Source organism: Aspergillus novofumigatus (assembly GCF_002847465.1).
Source record: "Aspergillus novofumigatus IBT 16806 chromosome Unknown P174scaffold_5, whole genome shotgun sequence".
NCBI classification, from domain to species: Eukaryota; Fungi; Ascomycota; class Eurotiomycetes; order Eurotiales; family Aspergillaceae; genus Aspergillus; species Aspergillus novofumigatus.
In genome coordinates this window covers 90,802-107,525 of record NW_020194278.1, presented here as the reverse complement: position 1 = coordinate 107,525, position 16,724 = coordinate 90,802, and the positions used below count along the sequence as shown (strand labels likewise).

Sequence of the window (16,724 nt, the reverse complement as noted above, 5' to 3'; positions counted from 1 at the left end):
CCTCCGGCATCCTTTCTTCATGACTCCTCAGACAGCAAGCATCTCGCGGCAAACAAAACTGATGAATCTACTTCTTCAAACCGCCAAGCCCCATCAAGTACCTCTGGAACTTAGGGACAAAACTTTGATAGAAGGCTGAATCCATCATTTCCTCCAGTCTACAGACCTTGGTCCCATCTTCAGAGAAAGACAGAAAGATCGCGTATTCGTTGGTCCACTTCTCGCCCGAAAACGGCGTATCAGCTTGCGAAGTCGCATAAACCGCCGCTGTGCCCCTAGCAGAGTCGTGCACAATTTCCTTGATATGAAGCTACTGGGCCGTGAGCTTTTCCTTTCCCTTACCGGTGTTCGGGTGAAAGGAGGGGGACGAAATCTTGCGATACAAGCAACGAGTAGGATACGCCAATCTGAGAAAAAGAGCAGAATCTTACCTCCCAATTCCTCAAATTCTCCACGAGCCCGGGGTAAAACAAAGCGGCCTGATCGCGCGACCGGAAAGAGCTTTCTCCCAGCGACAGGGGGAGTAATCGTTGCTTGAAGTCATCGGACCAAAGAGCCATTGTATCCGGCGCACTACCCTCCCGCCATGCAGCGAGGAACTTGTTCAGTGTGGCGGCCTGGATGTCGGCTGGGGCGGGCATTTTCGCGGCTTGATACTGGGAGGGAGAATCGCAGGATGACTATGCTTTTTATATTAAGCTTCAGGGCCTAGAGATTTACAGTTCTTTGCGCTTCTGTTCCACGGAGTATTTACGTTGCTCGGGACATTGAGTTGAGTATATTCAGAACTCAGAAGCAGTGTCTATTGGCGGCGAGTGGCGGGCAAAAGGAGCTATCAGGCCGGGCGAATTGATTGCAATTGACCCGAAGATCCAAACAGGGCTGGGGGAGTTGGGGACTGGGTTAGGGCCAGGATCTTAATGGGTTAGGTGGTCCTCTAGCGATAAAAACTAGGCTCCCATCAATCATCTATCCCTACGGGGAAAACTAGCTGTTTAGATCCTATTAATTTCTCACTCTCTAGGGATTATAGTTCTCTAAATTCCTACTAATTTCTTACCTTTCGGTAGAGTCGCAGTAACCGAACCACCAATGTTCGAATCCAACCTTCGCTGAACTCAAACTGGTGAGGTTTTATTTTTTGATATTGTGAATTTGCACTGGGCAGGTCAGAGGCAGATCTAGGGAGTTAGTAGTGAAACCACTAGAAACTATTTTAATGAGTACTCACTAATTGATTTTTGCATTTATTCTAAGTCCAGATAAGTTTAAAGCTAGTTACACTAAACGACCTCCAGATCTTGTCACTAGTTTTTAGTGGCTCCACGCCCTCCTCTGCAATAGCCAGATGCTTGCTGCCATCCTCCATCTTAATTGTCCTGTACGGCAAGCCATTGGAACGAAACCGAAATAGCAACATTAGGACTTTCAGTATGTCAGACTTTCATGTTTTCTGCCAGCAGTAAAATTTGATTCTACAGCAGACTATAGCTACAATATGGACTTCTAGTATTTTTATGATAATTATAGCTCACCACCCGCCTCTCCCTACGGTTGCATTTGATATCGATACTAGATGGCATTCAATATCGATACTAGGCGGCATTCGATATCGATACTATATGGCATTTGATACCGATACTAGATGACATTTTATATCGAATGCCGTCTAGTAGCAATATGCTGTCTATTATTGATATCGAATGTCGTCTAGTATTGGTATCAAATGTCATCTAGTATCGATATGGAATGCCGCCTAGTATTGATATCGAATGCCACCTAGTAGCGATATGCCGTCTAGTATCAATATCGAATGTCACCTACTGATATCAAATGCCATAAGATGATAAAGGAGATCTGTGGGGAGAGATAAACAAATCCCACATGGGCAGAATTACTGGCGGTCACATACTCTGAAATCCTAGAGTCATATTTCGGTTTTGTTCCAATGGCTTGCCGTAGTCCTGAGCCGCGCTGCGGGAGTGAGATTTTAGCCCTTGATCAATTTGCCTGATTGGTTCCCTGCCTTTACAGATGTCTCATGATTCGACATTCTGCAATCGACTCAACCAACGCGTAACGGATGGGGGTAAGTTTTGCATGAGAGGTGGAACCACGCCCGCAAATGTCGTCTCAGTTCAAGTCCTGACTCAGAATAGGCTTAGCGATCTGTTCATATTTATTGATGACTCACTAATAGGCTAGCTCCCTGGAGATCTGAGCACGAGAGCTCACTGATGAGAAATTTGCCCTTGCATATGATTTCGCCTTGCTCTGTTGAATGACCTTTGAGATATTGAGTCTCCATTACTTGCCCCACAGCCTTCAACCAGCTCCTTCAGACAGTCACAATGGATCCCTTCCCATTGGAACCCTACCGCTCCGCGCGTCTCCTTTATCGTGCGCCAGAGGATAACCTAGCAGACGATGCATTCTTCCAAGCTCTCTACGCCGACCCCTTAGTCGGTTCTATGGCCACTACCGCCCTCATACGCCCGCTCAGCACAAAGGAGCGGAAGGAGTTGCGAGAAAGGCTTGCTGGTGCATTCATGTCAGTCATGATATGTATCATCCCCGAAGAGGGCTCCGATAAGGTGCCCGAGACAATTGGTGTGATCTCATTAAAAGAGCAAGCCCCTGGCTTCACACATAATCGCACACACGAGTTAGCGATCACTATTGCGCGCCAGTACCAAGACAAGGGGTATGGTTCTGAGGCTATCTTATGGATGCTGGACTGGGCTTTTCTGACTGCGGGCCTGCACCGTGTTGAGCTGATGGTCTCTGAGTGGAATGAAAGAGCACAAAAGGTGTACCAAAAGCTTGGGTTTGTATCTGAGGGACGGAAGAGGCAGTGTGTGTGGAAAGGTGGGAGGTGGTGGGATTTACTCTATATGGGCATTTTGGCGCATGAGTGGGAGGTGAAGAAGGCTGCTGACTCCTGAAATGCTGATGAGTATATATGATAAACAGGAGATATTTAGTGAATGAGATGGTGTCAGCCCTGACAAAAGTTTTGCGCATCTACTTTTGCACTTTTGTTGTATAAAACAATCACATAATAAATGGATGGATGAATGGATAACAGCACTGCCTGAAACTAAAATATTCAACCCGTCTCAAAGATCTAGACCCATTAATGATCAACATACATCCCAACTCTAACGAATAATTGTACTCTATTGATTTTATAGCCTATATTGATCACTACATTAGATACCTTGCGGAAACACACCCACTAGAACCAAATATAGTAAATGCCTCTGTACTAGGTGGCTCCTGAATGCCGTGGCATGGCCTTCAGAACATGAGACGTGCACTAGGGGCCTTTACTATATGACGGTTTCTACTACCAAATCTCAATGATATGAGCTTAGAAATGGCTGCTAGTTTTTTTATACCCACCCAGATCTTATTATTCCAATACCATCTACATGACTATACCCAGTTCCGTTCCTATTAGTAGATGTTATATCCAAGTCTGCATATATATAAGTTTAGTAAATACAACAAGCAGTATAATCACACCTATTTCCTCCACCTTAACCTCTAGACACAAGTTAAGCTATAGATATGTACTATGCCTTAATATTTAGTTGCCTAGGTAGCTAAGTTCTATAGTATATTTATCATTCATCTTGCATTAATATACAGCTTAATATTACTTAGTCCTATATTATTTATAAGGAACACACTTTATATAAGAATATACATGCTACAGTAGTATACAAAAACCTAGTTGTAAGTATAATAGTGTCCTTATCTCCTATTCCCTGTACTAAACATATAGTAAGGAATAGTATATTATGTTAAGAGTGCTTTAAACTTTAAGATGCATATATGGAGAAGAGTAGATGAATCTTATCTATATGCCCATCAATCAGGTCTCCTCAGTGGGGGATCTACTGGAAGGATCGTGAGCTGTATTAGAACTACCCAATTGTAAAGTTCAAGCCCCTTATAAAGAAGATTGAAACTGGAGAACAGCTAGAGCTTGTCAAGTGGCTTACCTTGAAGCATGGAGGCAATTGTCATGGCTGCTTAACCAGTCACTCCTAGAGCTTAATAGCCTGGGCAGAGATATGATTTTGGTTTGAATTAACTGGTGGTACTGGTAAGCTCAACGATATAGGGTAGCATATGGGCTAGTCTATATCCATATTTTCCCCATCGGGCTGCTTGCCTTGTAAGCATGATAGATAAAAAGGCTTGCACTTGAATCATCGGAGGCTGGGTTAGTTAAAAGTAGTTAAGGATAGCAAAGGTATATATAAACACCACAAGCTTTCCCTGGGTATTTTCTTTACTCCCCTCTCCTCAAAAGAAGTTTCAAGGTTGATATGAACCTACCTAGTCTTGATATTTTTTATAATGCTTAAGCAGCAACTTATCCGTGATATGGTCCTACGTGACTGTGATCAGTGGAAAGAGGGCCTTAGACTGTATGCACCTGGCTCCCTGGCACTTGAAGCTGCTGTTAGGTGCTAGAAGAATAATCGTATCTTCTGGCTTTTCCTGATGTTATTAGATGTTACTAGGAATCAGACTTGTTTAAGAGATTGCAGTCTGAAACTGATCTGAGGCTTACATTTCTTACTGACCTCAACCCCTCAACTTGCGCTGCTGTCCCCTCACAACCTAGTGTAGGTCAAGGCATGATATCCCGAAGCATGGCAGGCTGAGCTTATTCGTCATATGATACGCACCGAAAAACCTAAGTGCTGCCCACATTGTTGATGCGACTGGATGCAGTTAACAAATAATTTTACATATTCGTTGCATCAAGCATCTTTGGATGGCTAATGAGTGAGTATACTATCATAAGGCGTACTCGCAGGACTCTGCGACAGACGTCAATCACCAGCAGAGACCAGCTCAACACTTGAGGACTGCTCTATGACACTCACCCAGACCAACTGAACGCCTAAAGGATTATTGCCAAATTAAATCTTACTGATGTACTGCCTACAAACCATAGAATTGAACCATTAAAAGAAGAGTCGTGCATGGTAGAAAAAAAGACCCTAATATACGCTTAGACCATGCATCAAGAAACTGCCAATAGTTACAATAACAGGCGTGATTAGAAAGATGGCCAAGGGCCGGGTGACCCTCAGTTTTCATCCGTAAACCAATTGCCATCGCCATGTAGACATGGAATTTGGATATGATATTAATATAGGGTATTTTCCAATCATAAGAAAGAGGCAAGGAACAGTATATAACATCTAGGAATAATTAGAATAATTCCTAACTACAGAGGTAAGCGTATCTCTCTATTTCAAAAGAACTTCGCTGAATCCTGGCTTTATTGTGTACTTTCCTCACAGCGAAACAACACAACTTAATTATCCTTCGAAGAAAAGGGCTGTGATAAGAAGACAGAATGCGGGCGTCGCGATTGATGCAATCGCTGTCCCTCTGTTTGACAAACCACGCACAATGACACTGTTCTGTACGACAAACTGGTCAAATCGAATGACCATTGACAGCAAGCACCTGGTTGCGTGATTTGCGGGAAAGAGAGACCGGCCCTAAAATTCGCTTCACTGCCTACTACGATGGCAATAAGGCAGAGCTTGATGCTGAAATCAACAACTCTATCCAACAAGATCAACCAAGGTCCCTATTTCGTCGGCGATCGTTGGCCGAACCATCCACGCGATTTTTCCATGAAATCCTCGTTGCCCAGTGGTCTAAAGAAACCATAAGAGCCTTCCCCGCCATCGACTCCTACCGCGTCTTTACCTCCTTTGTTTTTCCAGACGATGATGATAATGAAAAGAGAACGCAGGCCGTCACTTCTATTGTCAACGACCAACTGAACGACATCAAACACCAAGGCCTGCTATCAATCAATCAAGTTTCTATTAGCCTGTTAGAGCCCGTCTATAGAAGCGACTAGCTATGCAGGCGCTTTGCCAAATGAAGCAGGAATCTAGTATCTGGACGCCTATCCTATAACCCGCGAATACAGATAAGACATAAGAGATATTGAAAAGAATGTAGAAATCATAACTAAAGCAACCTGCCACTAGGCTGCATGTCTCCCCTGCGCCGGCCTTATCTACAGCCTCATTCCCCGCCATGCCTATGTGTGTAGGGACCTAGTGTATCTATATATTATTTAGAGGCAGCCCACGCGCCCCTAGGGCCCTTACCTTCTGACATATTCCTCCCAGGATGTACTGGCCAGAGGGGTGACATAGGTTCTGCACTGCCTGGAATGTAGATTAGCCTATTAACTAGGTAAGAATTAGGAATAATAAAATGTTAGGTCAGGATGGTATGGGAAAATACTAGATTACTTAATAATAAGACTAATCCTTGTCTTCTCTAATATCTGATAAGGGGACACTATATATCTTCACTGCATATCCTAGATGGTTGTGGTGATGATATGAAAACAGTCCAAGGCCTGAAAGCAGAAGACTGAAAACAGAAGGCTGAAAATAATGACAATAAGGGGTTAAGGCATAGCACTGCTTAATCCGTTACAATTCAAAAGATCATGTTGCATCTTAATTCACGAACTTCAAGATACTATCTAAATTAAAGTTTTCTTCCCAATAGCCGTGAATCCTTAGGAAGACCATCACAGTTGTCGCCAGGCTTCAATGACACCAGCGAGTTGAAATAGTATATTAGCCTAAGCCTCTCAATAGAGATCATAATCTTCGTCCACATCTGAGTGTGAATCCTTGCAGCAGGTCCAGCAGTGCTACCATTCCATATTAGCAACTTTATCCGGGACAAAATTTTCGACGGATTCAGTTCTTACTCGAAACCTCTTGTCATGCTGCGTCTGTAGTATTAGCATTTTTTTATAAGGCAACAAATAGAGACTTTATCCGCTTACCCATCCATGAGGACAATGGGGCTTATGTGGAAAACACGCTTTCCAGCAGATATCGGTAGAGTGAACTTCTTCATAAGGAATTGCGGCAATTGCCCCAGAAAGGAGGGTGGCAGCTGTAAAAAGGATTGTAGAGAACTTCATTATAAAGAGGCGTTATGAAACCACCACGTGGATATGATATTATTTGACTTGGAAGAAGGAAGAAGGAAGAAATCTGATTTAATACTCTCCAGAATGGCACGGTTAATCTGATAAATGGTGCAATTCCAATGGAAAGAGCGTTCTATTTATGCTTATCTTTAGTGCTCATGGATCTGCATTCTGTCTAGACATTATCCATGACATCTACTATAATGATGACATTGTAGGGCGCCTGAAGGCTTATGATCGAACTGCTACGTAACATACTATGAGATACAGTATGCATTCGGTACATAGCTATTTAAGGTTATGTATAATGTAACCCTGCCAGGTGTGTTTTTTGGGTCAAGCCAGTGAATAAGCAACTTCTTGGGATGTACGAAACCCATCTCATGGTCATTAGTGCTAGGACTAAGAGATCTCCAACTGTCCAGACCATTATTCAAGACAATAACCTCGCAACATTGCAAGAAACCTTGACCAGTGGCTAAACTTAATCTAGTAATTGGCCGAAAACGTCGTTGATGCTAATATAAACACCTAATGTATGACTTCAGTCCGTATCATGGAACCATGGCCAGTATATTCTCCAATTTGGGGGTTTTTGGAAACCCTATCTACTAGGATAAAGATTAAGTAGTAGGCTGTCTTGAAAAGTTTCAAAACAACTAACTGTTTCTGAATACTAATTCACGAGGTCCGACTTATGCGATGGGGTTGTATTAATGGCTGGAGCGGAAGCTAAAGCGCGGCCCGACGACAGCTTGGCATGCGGCATCCCAGTTATTTTGAATTATTATCAAATGATCTTTTATTCTATTTTCTTTCATTTTATCTATTTTTTGAGTGATTGCTGTACGTAGATTCTGGAAGACTTTGAACATATGAGGAATATCCAAAAAGCAGCCTTGGTGCCCAAAGATTTAAAACAGTTAATCTGTATGCCATGGAAGCCTGGACATAGAGGTACTTGGGTGGAATGTGCAATTTTCTACTGGCGATACGGATTGAACATAATTTACATTTGATTCTCTTCCCTCATAAAGTCACCACTATAAGCGACCAACTACATGCTTATACAAAACTAATATGGTATTCGTTGTTGAAAATCCACAAAATTAATACTCATGCCATGCAACCATTGAATATAAGCTTTTATTGCCTCTACGAAGTAGTTGCTTGTTTGAGGGTAATTATTCCGGTACGGATTAGAATGAGTGTGGCATAGACGTGAAAAAATATACAGTACCTAGTCATAAACTTGGAGAATCATCATGATTAAGGAAACATTCTTATTCGTCGCTTATTGAGTGTATATATATATGCGCATTTTTATATATAGATTAAGATGAGCATGATATGATAGAATGCTCAGTATTATCGACGATACTTATACAGACCATTTCAGTGGCTGTATCTGGAGTCTTATAGAGACTCCTGGAACTGCTCCAGCACTCAGCACTGTTCGCATGAGAGATATGTAAAGGTTAACATCAAGGCTCAGATGCTGCCGTGGTCATTAGTATGAACTAAGTGTTTAAAGTTACCAACAATGCATAGCATGCGTGGCTCGGGCAAGGGGCGGCCTTAACAATGATTACAAGAGCCTTTGGCTCCTCAAAGAGGACGTGCCAGTCATATCGCAATTCCTCTACACAATGGCCTGCCCCGATCTTGCCCCAGGACCTTAATCATACCATACCATTGTCACGTAAAACATCAACCTGGGGATGCCAACTCAAATTTAATGGGACAATAAACAGGGCATGGAAAGTTCTTCATCGGAGACATATAGAATATTATTTTTTGTGCTCTGTTTCTCACGTGAAGTTGCAACGCAAAGGATCCTCATGCTAAAGTCAAACACATCAAGATCACCACAGGTCTTGATAATATCTAACTTAGCTGGAATCTAGTAGACCATCATCAATGTATATAAATTTAAAGATACTCATCAGTAGCAGGTTTAAGGCCAAAGTAAGGGATTTGGTGCATAAACACCACACGCCTTAGGAGCATTAGCATTGGCTATCACATAGTACTTAGTTAAAAAGCTCCTCAGCTCCCTTTCGTCAGAATAGTAAGGTGCTTGTATATATACATCAGCAATGGTTAAGACTTGATATATAATGATAATAGAGCAGGATAAAATTTGTTTTTGTCACCCCATACACCTTCTGAAACTGAGAGATAGTTACTAATCTATGGAGGTGGGAGCTAATGCTATAAAGAAAGCTTTCTATAAAGCCTTAGACTATAGTGGCTGCCTTTGTATACTATCACTATATGACCCCTACAAGCACTTTAACCCAGTCCTGCCAGTCATGAGCTAATGTCGTAGTTTTAAGGCAGTGTAAGAAAGGGTAGAGCCAGGCTGCTCTAGAAGAAGTTAGCAGCATATAGTATTACACTCACTAGCTTAGCAGGCATAATCAGAAAGTCCTTAGTTCAAGGGATATATGTAAAGAATTTGGACCCGAAACCGCAGTGGTTCGGTGCCAACTAGGCTTGAACCCGCCCGAACCCGCACCAAATGCAACTCTAACCCAGAGAAGCTAGTATGCGAAGGTCAGTTATACCGTTATACCTGGGGGGTGTATCAACCAAAATATGCACTATCATTTCTACTATGCTAGAAATGGAAGTCTAGACACCTTTTTAGCGTAGTAGTTTGATGGTTGACACATCCTCTCTAATTAACTTATAGTGCTTCTAGGTCATATATTCTGTGGGCTAGCTTCGTAGAACTCATTCACTCTACGCAAAGTATTATGCCGCAGAGCACTTTCTATACAGATCAACAATCTACAACCCCAATACCGTATCAATCCAAAACAATGCATGCTGTCCCTCCCCCTTGACATTCAGATCATCCTCATCATTCTGAAACACCGCGTCCGGTGCCCCCTCAAACCACAGATGATATCCCAGTCTATCTAACGGGTAGATGTTATCTCCTCTCAGCGTGATGATATACCTTCCTTCCTTAACCAGCCACTCCTTAAACCAGAGGTCTGTTCCCTCATCATCAAGTCCCATCCAACTAAGCCCTAGCCAGTCAGCTTGTGCTAATATGATGTAAGAATAAGAAAATATACTCCCTCTTCAGCACTAGATACTTGCCCATCTCAGTCTCCTTGAACTGGAATCCATTGTCGCCCTGCTCAATGTAGAACCAGTTGCCCTGCAGTGCGGATGTGGCATTTGTGTACAGCATGCCCAAGGAATTATAATGCTCAACATTCTTATGGGTTGTGGTGAGGAGCTTATTATAAGTAGTGATATAGCCAGCATCATCACACTGGAAGGGCAGGCTGCGGCGGTAGCTGTGCAGGTTGACGGTGTTGCTGGGGGAGAATTTAGGGTTCTGAGTGCAATAGGTGCGGCCCATTGTAACTTTAGGTATCCAGGAGCGTGTTGATGTGAAAGTATTTGATCGCGGGAGTGTGTTGTTGTCTGGTGAAAATGCTGCGCTGTAATGGAGGGAGATGTGGTTTTATGTTTGTCCAGAGCATTACATTTCAACAGTATGTCGCCGTGTAAACTAATATCATCATGATTATGAACATGTGTTCATCTGCAACCACTGAGCTGGTACTGCATGTTATGGACTACTCTTATGTGTCTGTGTGTTTGGCGTGGATCTTGTATAGTTCGTAACAGCCGCCGATCAATCCCTGAAAAGGTAAATAATGAAGACATTTCCAAGCTGGGTGGAGACTCCATGCATACCTAGCGCATTCCATGAGATTAATACCCACCTACATTGACGATATCGTTTTCTAGTATGTCATGCTGACGCTATACACCGACATCATCCTCGCATGGTGTTGGAGTTGACCCAGCAGATATTGACGGGCCATTGACATAGACATGATTCCAGGTTTGAGCGCCAAGCTCTTCATAGGTAAGGCCTATCCAAAAGATCCTGGATGCAACGGTAATAGCGTAGGCGTACTTTGTTCCGAGTGCGTGCTGTCTAAAGGAGGGTTCTACTCACCCGGCATCGAACTGAGATAAATGCTTTAGTGTAACCAAACTATGATGAGACTTATCCTGAGTCTCCTTAAGGGCAATATAAGAATCACTTTTTGTGATATGTATCTATCTTAAAGCTGTCTGAGTTTCTTTCCCTCTAGGCGTCATCGACTCTTGGCTGACTGACTCATCAGTTTCCTCATACGGTGTTGCGTTTCCTCCCAAAGAAAAGATAGGCAAAACAGTTTGGCGAGATTATCTGCCCGAGGCATCATTAGCCAGTGGTCAGTTCAAACCGAAGCCGGATCCGATGGTAGTCGGTCACGGGTTGGATAAGATTCACTATGGCTTGGACAATCCAGAGAGCAGGCGTTTCTGCCAGGAAAGTTGTTATTACTTTATAAGGAACAGGTCAAATTTTTATTCATGTACTTTTGTACGCAGAAAACGAGATGCAACAATACGAACATCTCCTGGGGCAGCAAGTGGAGTGTCATGTCAGCCGTTCTGTCTTTCCTATACTCATATAAACGTAATTCCTGGGTGAGCTGGCCACCCGGGTCAGCCGGCCACCCCCATCCAATCTCAACCTGTTTACACCTTCGAAGCTATCCAAACAGCTACCATGCCATCAAAACCGCGTCAAACCCATGGAAAATTGGTCGAGCAAGAGGGAAGGATTCAACTAGCAATATCTACTTTAAAGAAGAATGAAATTTCAAGCATTCGCCGCGCTACAGAGATATTTAATGTGCCTAGATCTACCCTACAAGACTAGAGTTGCATAACCGAACCGCAAAAATCGAACCCGAACCTCACCGAACTCGCAGCGGTTTGGGTTCGGTTCCTAGCCTAGGGAATCACACCGGTTTCGGTTTCTATAGGGTGGAACCGCTTCGAGTTTGGTTAAAACCGCCGGTTACGGTTTTTGCGGTTTTGCGAGTTAGGTTAACCAACCCGCAACCGTTTTACCTAGAAATTACTGAATTCTAGATATTTTTAATTGATATTAATATCACTAGATAGCCTTTGATTCAGGCTATCTAGTGATATAAATATTATTCAAAAATACCTGGTGGTTGCTGAGATATAAGGGAATTTCCTCTCTGTCATAGGTTGGTATGAAAGTAGTGGTAGTTTATATATATATGTGACTGACTGTTGACAATAACCATATTTAAAAATGATTTTTTAACTACCACCCATTCAAACCTATAGATATTGAATTCATATTTTAGATCTAGATTAATATGATGATAATTACCATATATTTTATATAAAAATCATAATTTTATATAAGCATGCTTGATAGGGGCGTCAGAGGGGTCCCCGAAGGGGGGAATGGTAAGGGTTAAAACAGTTAAAATTAGCGGTTTAACCAACCTGAAACTGAACCGAATCTAACCATGGTTAGTTAGTATAGGCCTAGCTAGGCCTAGCTAGGCCTAGCAGCGGGTTTTGCGGTGAAAACCGCAACCGAATCGCATCGGGTCCGGGTTTGGTGCGAGTTCTAAATTTTGAACCCGAAACCGCAGCGGTTTGGTGCCAACTAGGCTTGAACCCGCCCGAACCCGCACCAAATGCAACTCTATCCAAGACCGACTGAATGGATGCCAATATCGAATTGAAAAAAAAACAGCCATAATCACCGACTGTCTCCTACGCAGGAAGAATTATTAGTGAATGGATACTATCTAGGGATCTGCGCAGAGTGCCTCCTAGGCCATCTTATATGCAGGAAATGGCCAATATCCTTCTCTAAGCAGACAATACCTCTGGATTCAAACCTATTAGCAAGAACTGGGTGTCTACATTTATCAAACAACATAATGAGATCAAAACTCAATATGCTTAATAATATAATTACAGTCAAGCTCAATGCGAGGATCCATAAAGGGTGGTTTAACTACCTATAATAGATCTAAATGCAATACAGCATCTCCAATAAAGATATCTATAACTTTGATGAAACAGGCTTCGTGATGGGCTTGATTGCGACTACTAAGGTAGTAATAAGAGTTAATATGCCTGGAAAGCCTCACTTTATTTAGCCAGGCAATCAGGAATGGGTTATAATAATGAAATATATTAATACTACTAGCTAGGTGCTTCCGTCTTATATAATCTTCAAGGGGAAGGTTCATATCAAGGGATGGTATTAAGATCATACTTTACCACCTAACTAGAGAATTAAAGTCAGTTAAAATAGATAGATAATAGATGAGATAGGTGTTTAATAGCTTTAAAAGGTCTTTATCCCTGCAACAACTAGCCGTACAGTTAGAAGATATCATCTACTTATTCTAGATGGCCACAGGAGCCATCTAACACCTGGTTTAATAAGGCCTGCAGGGATAATGATATTATCACTATCTATATGCCTGCTCATTCTTCTCATCTCTTACAACCACTAGATGTTGGTTATTTTGGCCCTTTAAAGCATGCTTACAGCAGCCTTGTTGAGCAAAAGATGTGCTTAGGATACAAGTATATTAATAAGTTTAACTTCCTTAAAGCATATCCAGCAGCCCATCTAGAGGTTTTTAAACCTCTAAATATTCAGAATGGCTTCGCCGCAGCTAAAATTCATCCATTTCCTCCAAAGAGGGTGCTTGAGAAGCTATAAATCTATATATCAACCCCTACTCCCCTTCAAGCCATGCAAGTTAATCAACCAGTTCATCATGGCTTGCTACGCCTCATACACTTTAGCAATTACACAAGCAAGCATCCTCAGTCAAGGAGCCCCTAAAACAACGCTCTCAAAGCCCTTTAACACTTTCAAAATTAGCTATACAGCAGCTTATCAAAGGTTGCGAAATGGCTATGCACAGTGCGGCCCTACTAGCAAAGGACCACCATGATCTACGCTCAGCCAATGAGAAGGAGAAGCAGAAAAGGAAGCAAGCTAGACATCAGATAACTCCTAATGAAGGACTCAGTATACAGGAAGCTAGGGATCTCATCCAGGCGAGAAATGAGCAAGGGAATGAGTTTGAGGGTCATTAATAATTCTGCGCCTTTACCTTTAGAACCACCAAAACGCGCGCCACCAAGGTGTTTAAATTACTTTATTATAGGGCATACAAGAGTTAGATGCCCTACACGCAATACTAGCTAGATCTAATGAGATAATACTCTATTTTGGTTGATTTGGATAGCTTCGAAAGTGTAAACGCGTTGAAATGGGATGGGGTGGCCGGCTGACCCGGGAATTACGTTAGTCTTACGATAGGATCTACTGTGACTGTCAAGAAGTCGCGGCTTATCTACTCTGAAGCGGAGCGCACAGTACCACATACCTGGAGTGTTGCGGGACAGGGCCCCAGATATTATACCGAGTGAGTTTTATTTGAGTCCTTATATCGTCTCCATATGTCCGTCTTTGCTAATCTGACGTTCTCTTGCCTTGTGAGATGGGCATCTGAAGAGGATGAGAAACTCAGAGATGGGGGCCTTCGGAAAGGCCACCTGGTACCTGACCTTGCTACAGTTAAGGATTTCATGCGATTCTATATTTGATTGTCAGATGGAATTCTGTCACCACGCCCTACGAAAACTTCTGTGCTGAATTTTGCAGAACGATTCTTTGCGGGATTCGCTAGTATTACAAAGTTAGTTCTTTGATAAGAAGGGTACTTAAGATGTGTATAAGGGCTGTGGTTCATTTATTAATAAGGGTTTATCCCGGAGTGCTGATTAAGGGGAGGCAGCTTGTACCCGATTTCGAGAGGAGCGTTCCATGCAAAAGTATAGGATTCGAATTGAGAGGGTTAAGGCCTATATTCTGAAGCCTTGTAGTCTCCACTTGCCAAACCTCAGTCGCCTTTCGTAGCAGCACTTGTATATGGAGTTCACAGACGAGAAGCTGGTGGATGTACCTCAGTAGTAGCAGTGGAAGCTTGGAATTAGATCACGTTATCATTCTGCTATAGCCAACAGATCATACATCTTCTCGGTAGGACGGAAAAGATACTCAAGAGACTCGATTCCGCCCAGGGCCTTATCGGTCCACTTTCAGAGCCTGTCCGCAAATGTCTGATCCTCTAACCTTCCAGGTACGCCCACAGGTTCATAATACGTGCCAATTACCACCTTTAGGCTCGTGGCGGCCCATAGATGATTTCTGATCCCGATAGTCACAAGCACACAGAAGAACGGTGCAATAGGCTTGGTCAAAGTACTACTTTCTTTCCACAATGACGTAGCCATGCCAGTAGGAATTCTCCCTGGATGTATAGCGACTGTTTTAATCTGTGGACAGTCGCGGCTGAGCCCTTTCATTAGGCCAATGAGGGCTGCTTTGCACTGGCCATAGCTCTTTGGATATGGCTAAAAAAAAGTTAGATTTCAATGTCTTCTTTCCTCTACGCCAAGCATCCGAAGAGAGAAACAAAATACTGACCAGATTCGAACAGTTGGTTTTGACAAGGTCGAAATCAACGCCTTCTTTAGGCGCTGAAATGTGTCCCTTGCTTGATACAACAACAACGCGTACATCAGCCGGGCTGTCGCTGCGTTATGCGAAGCAGTATTGGCATTAGCAGGCGGGTCAAAAGGGCATGGCCAAGATAGTTGATTCCCAAATGGATCTTGTAGCCTTCCATGGTTGTTGCAGGAGGGACGCGGATGATACCTGCATTCAGGATGAGAATATCCAGATGTTGTTCTTGAGCAGCGAACTTCTGGGCGCATTCTCAAATGCTATTAAAAGATGCAAGGTCCAAAGCAAGAAATCAGATCTCAGTCAATGTTGTGACGGCCGTCTCCATGGTGGGGGGATATGGATATGGGGTCTCTGTAAGCCTCATAATTAATCTGGCGGATCAGATCTTGTTTGGCGTCATCGCTGCGTGGCAGATCTGCGATGTAGATGCGGCTAGGCCGGCCATACCGAGCCAGCTCTATGGCTGTTTGTCAGCTGAGGTCACCTGCGGCGCCCGTGAGGAGGATGACCTTGCCTGCCATCAACGGGATATCTTGCGCGGGAATAAAAGCAGGAGCACCATCGCGAGATGCATCATTGTGCGACCCGAATAGAACAACGCGGATCATGTCCCAAATGTTACTCATAGTGAGAGGAAAGGTGGTGATGACTGGAAGACCAACTATGAGGGTGAACAGCAAGATCTGAAGGCTCGTGACTGTTTTGAATAAGGGTTTGCTCAAGCGGTCGGATCATGCAGCTGGGTCGGGTGCTGTCTGAACGGATTTTCGGAAGAATGGTGTCATCGCGATATAAGGAGAATTGTCAGACAGAATCAGAGAGGGGAAGGGCTGAAAAAGCCTCTGATCTCGTTGAGGGTGAGAACGGAAGCCAAAAAGGGTCAATATAAGGGAACCCTATATCTCGGAATGGACTTCATACATCATGGACAAGAACCAGTGTATCGTCATTGTCCGGGCAGGCGTCTTTAGCATTCCTCCCTACCCAGCTAGGACATCTCTACATGGGCAAACTTCATCTCTGCGGAGGGTATGTAAGACTTCTTATTAGCCTTAAGAAGATCCTACCTGAGGTGGTGGACAGAGGTTTTAAGAAGACTTACCTATACTAGTATAATAAGACACTAATAGGTGACTTCATCTTTGACTATCGCCCTAGACATCTAATCTATTTATTAATACCAGCGGGACTAGGCAGTATGTGTACCGCCCAAAATTATAATAAGATAATAACTTTTAGGGTAGTACATTCAAAGTTTCTCCCCAACGTTAGAAAATATATTGCTAAGCCATTCCAAGA

General features: G+C 43.1%; 5 protein-coding genes across 5 annotated transcripts; 2 read left to right on the top strand and 3 right to left on the bottom strand.

The window, feature by feature from the left end:
• P174DRAFT_442171 (nuclear transport factor 2 family protein) lies at positions 1 to 646 on the bottom strand. Its single transcript, XM_024827515.1, has 2 exons — positions 432 to 646; positions 1 to 310 (listed from the first exon to the last, which is right to left on the bottom strand). The coding sequence occupies exons 1-2, from the start codon at positions 639 to 641 to the stop codon at positions 68 to 70; spliced, it is 453 nt and encodes a 150-aa protein (XP_024680886.1). The 5' UTR covers positions 642 to 646; the 3' UTR covers positions 1 to 67.
• A 1,593-nt stretch (positions 647 to 2,239) lies between these two features.
• On the top strand, positions 2,240 to 2,986 carry P174DRAFT_442169 (GNAT family N-acetyltransferase). The gene has a single exon (XM_024827514.1). It carries the CDS (start codon positions 2,352 to 2,354, stop codon positions 2,943 to 2,945), a length of 594 nt encoding a protein of 197 aa, XP_024680885.1. The 5' UTR covers positions 2,240 to 2,351; the 3' UTR covers positions 2,946 to 2,986.
• A 2,456-nt stretch (positions 2,987 to 5,442) lies between these two features.
• P174DRAFT_431719 (uncharacterized protein) lies at positions 5,443 to 5,905 on the top strand (the record flags this gene model as incomplete). Its single annotated transcript, XM_024825711.1, has 2 exons — positions 5,443 to 5,455; positions 5,493 to 5,905. The coding sequence occupies 2 exons, from the start codon at positions 5,443 to 5,445 to the stop codon at positions 5,903 to 5,905; spliced, it is 426 nt and encodes a 141-aa protein (XP_024680884.1).
• A 3,900-nt stretch (positions 5,906 to 9,805) lies between these two features.
• On the bottom strand, positions 9,806 to 10,391 carry P174DRAFT_460875 (uncharacterized protein; the record flags this gene model as incomplete). The annotated part of the gene is made up of 2 exons (XM_024829936.1): positions 9,806 to 10,043; positions 10,099 to 10,391. The coding sequence occupies 2 exons, from the start codon at positions 10,389 to 10,391 to the stop codon at positions 9,806 to 9,808; spliced, it is 531 nt and encodes a 176-aa protein (XP_024680883.1).
• Positions 10,392 to 14,995: 4,604 nt separating this feature from the next.
• Positions 14,996 to 16,244, bottom strand: P174DRAFT_487702 (uncharacterized protein; the record flags this gene model as incomplete). The annotated part of the gene is made up of 5 exons (XM_024830788.1): positions 15,910 to 16,244; positions 15,739 to 15,888; positions 15,604 to 15,674; positions 15,384 to 15,449; positions 14,996 to 15,310 (listed from the first exon to the last, which is right to left on the bottom strand). Exons 1-5 carry the CDS (start codon positions 16,049 to 16,051, stop codon positions 14,996 to 14,998), a joined length of 744 nt encoding a protein of 247 aa, XP_024680882.1. The 5' UTR covers positions 16,052 to 16,244.
• Positions 16,245 to 16,724: the final 480 nt, after the last annotated feature.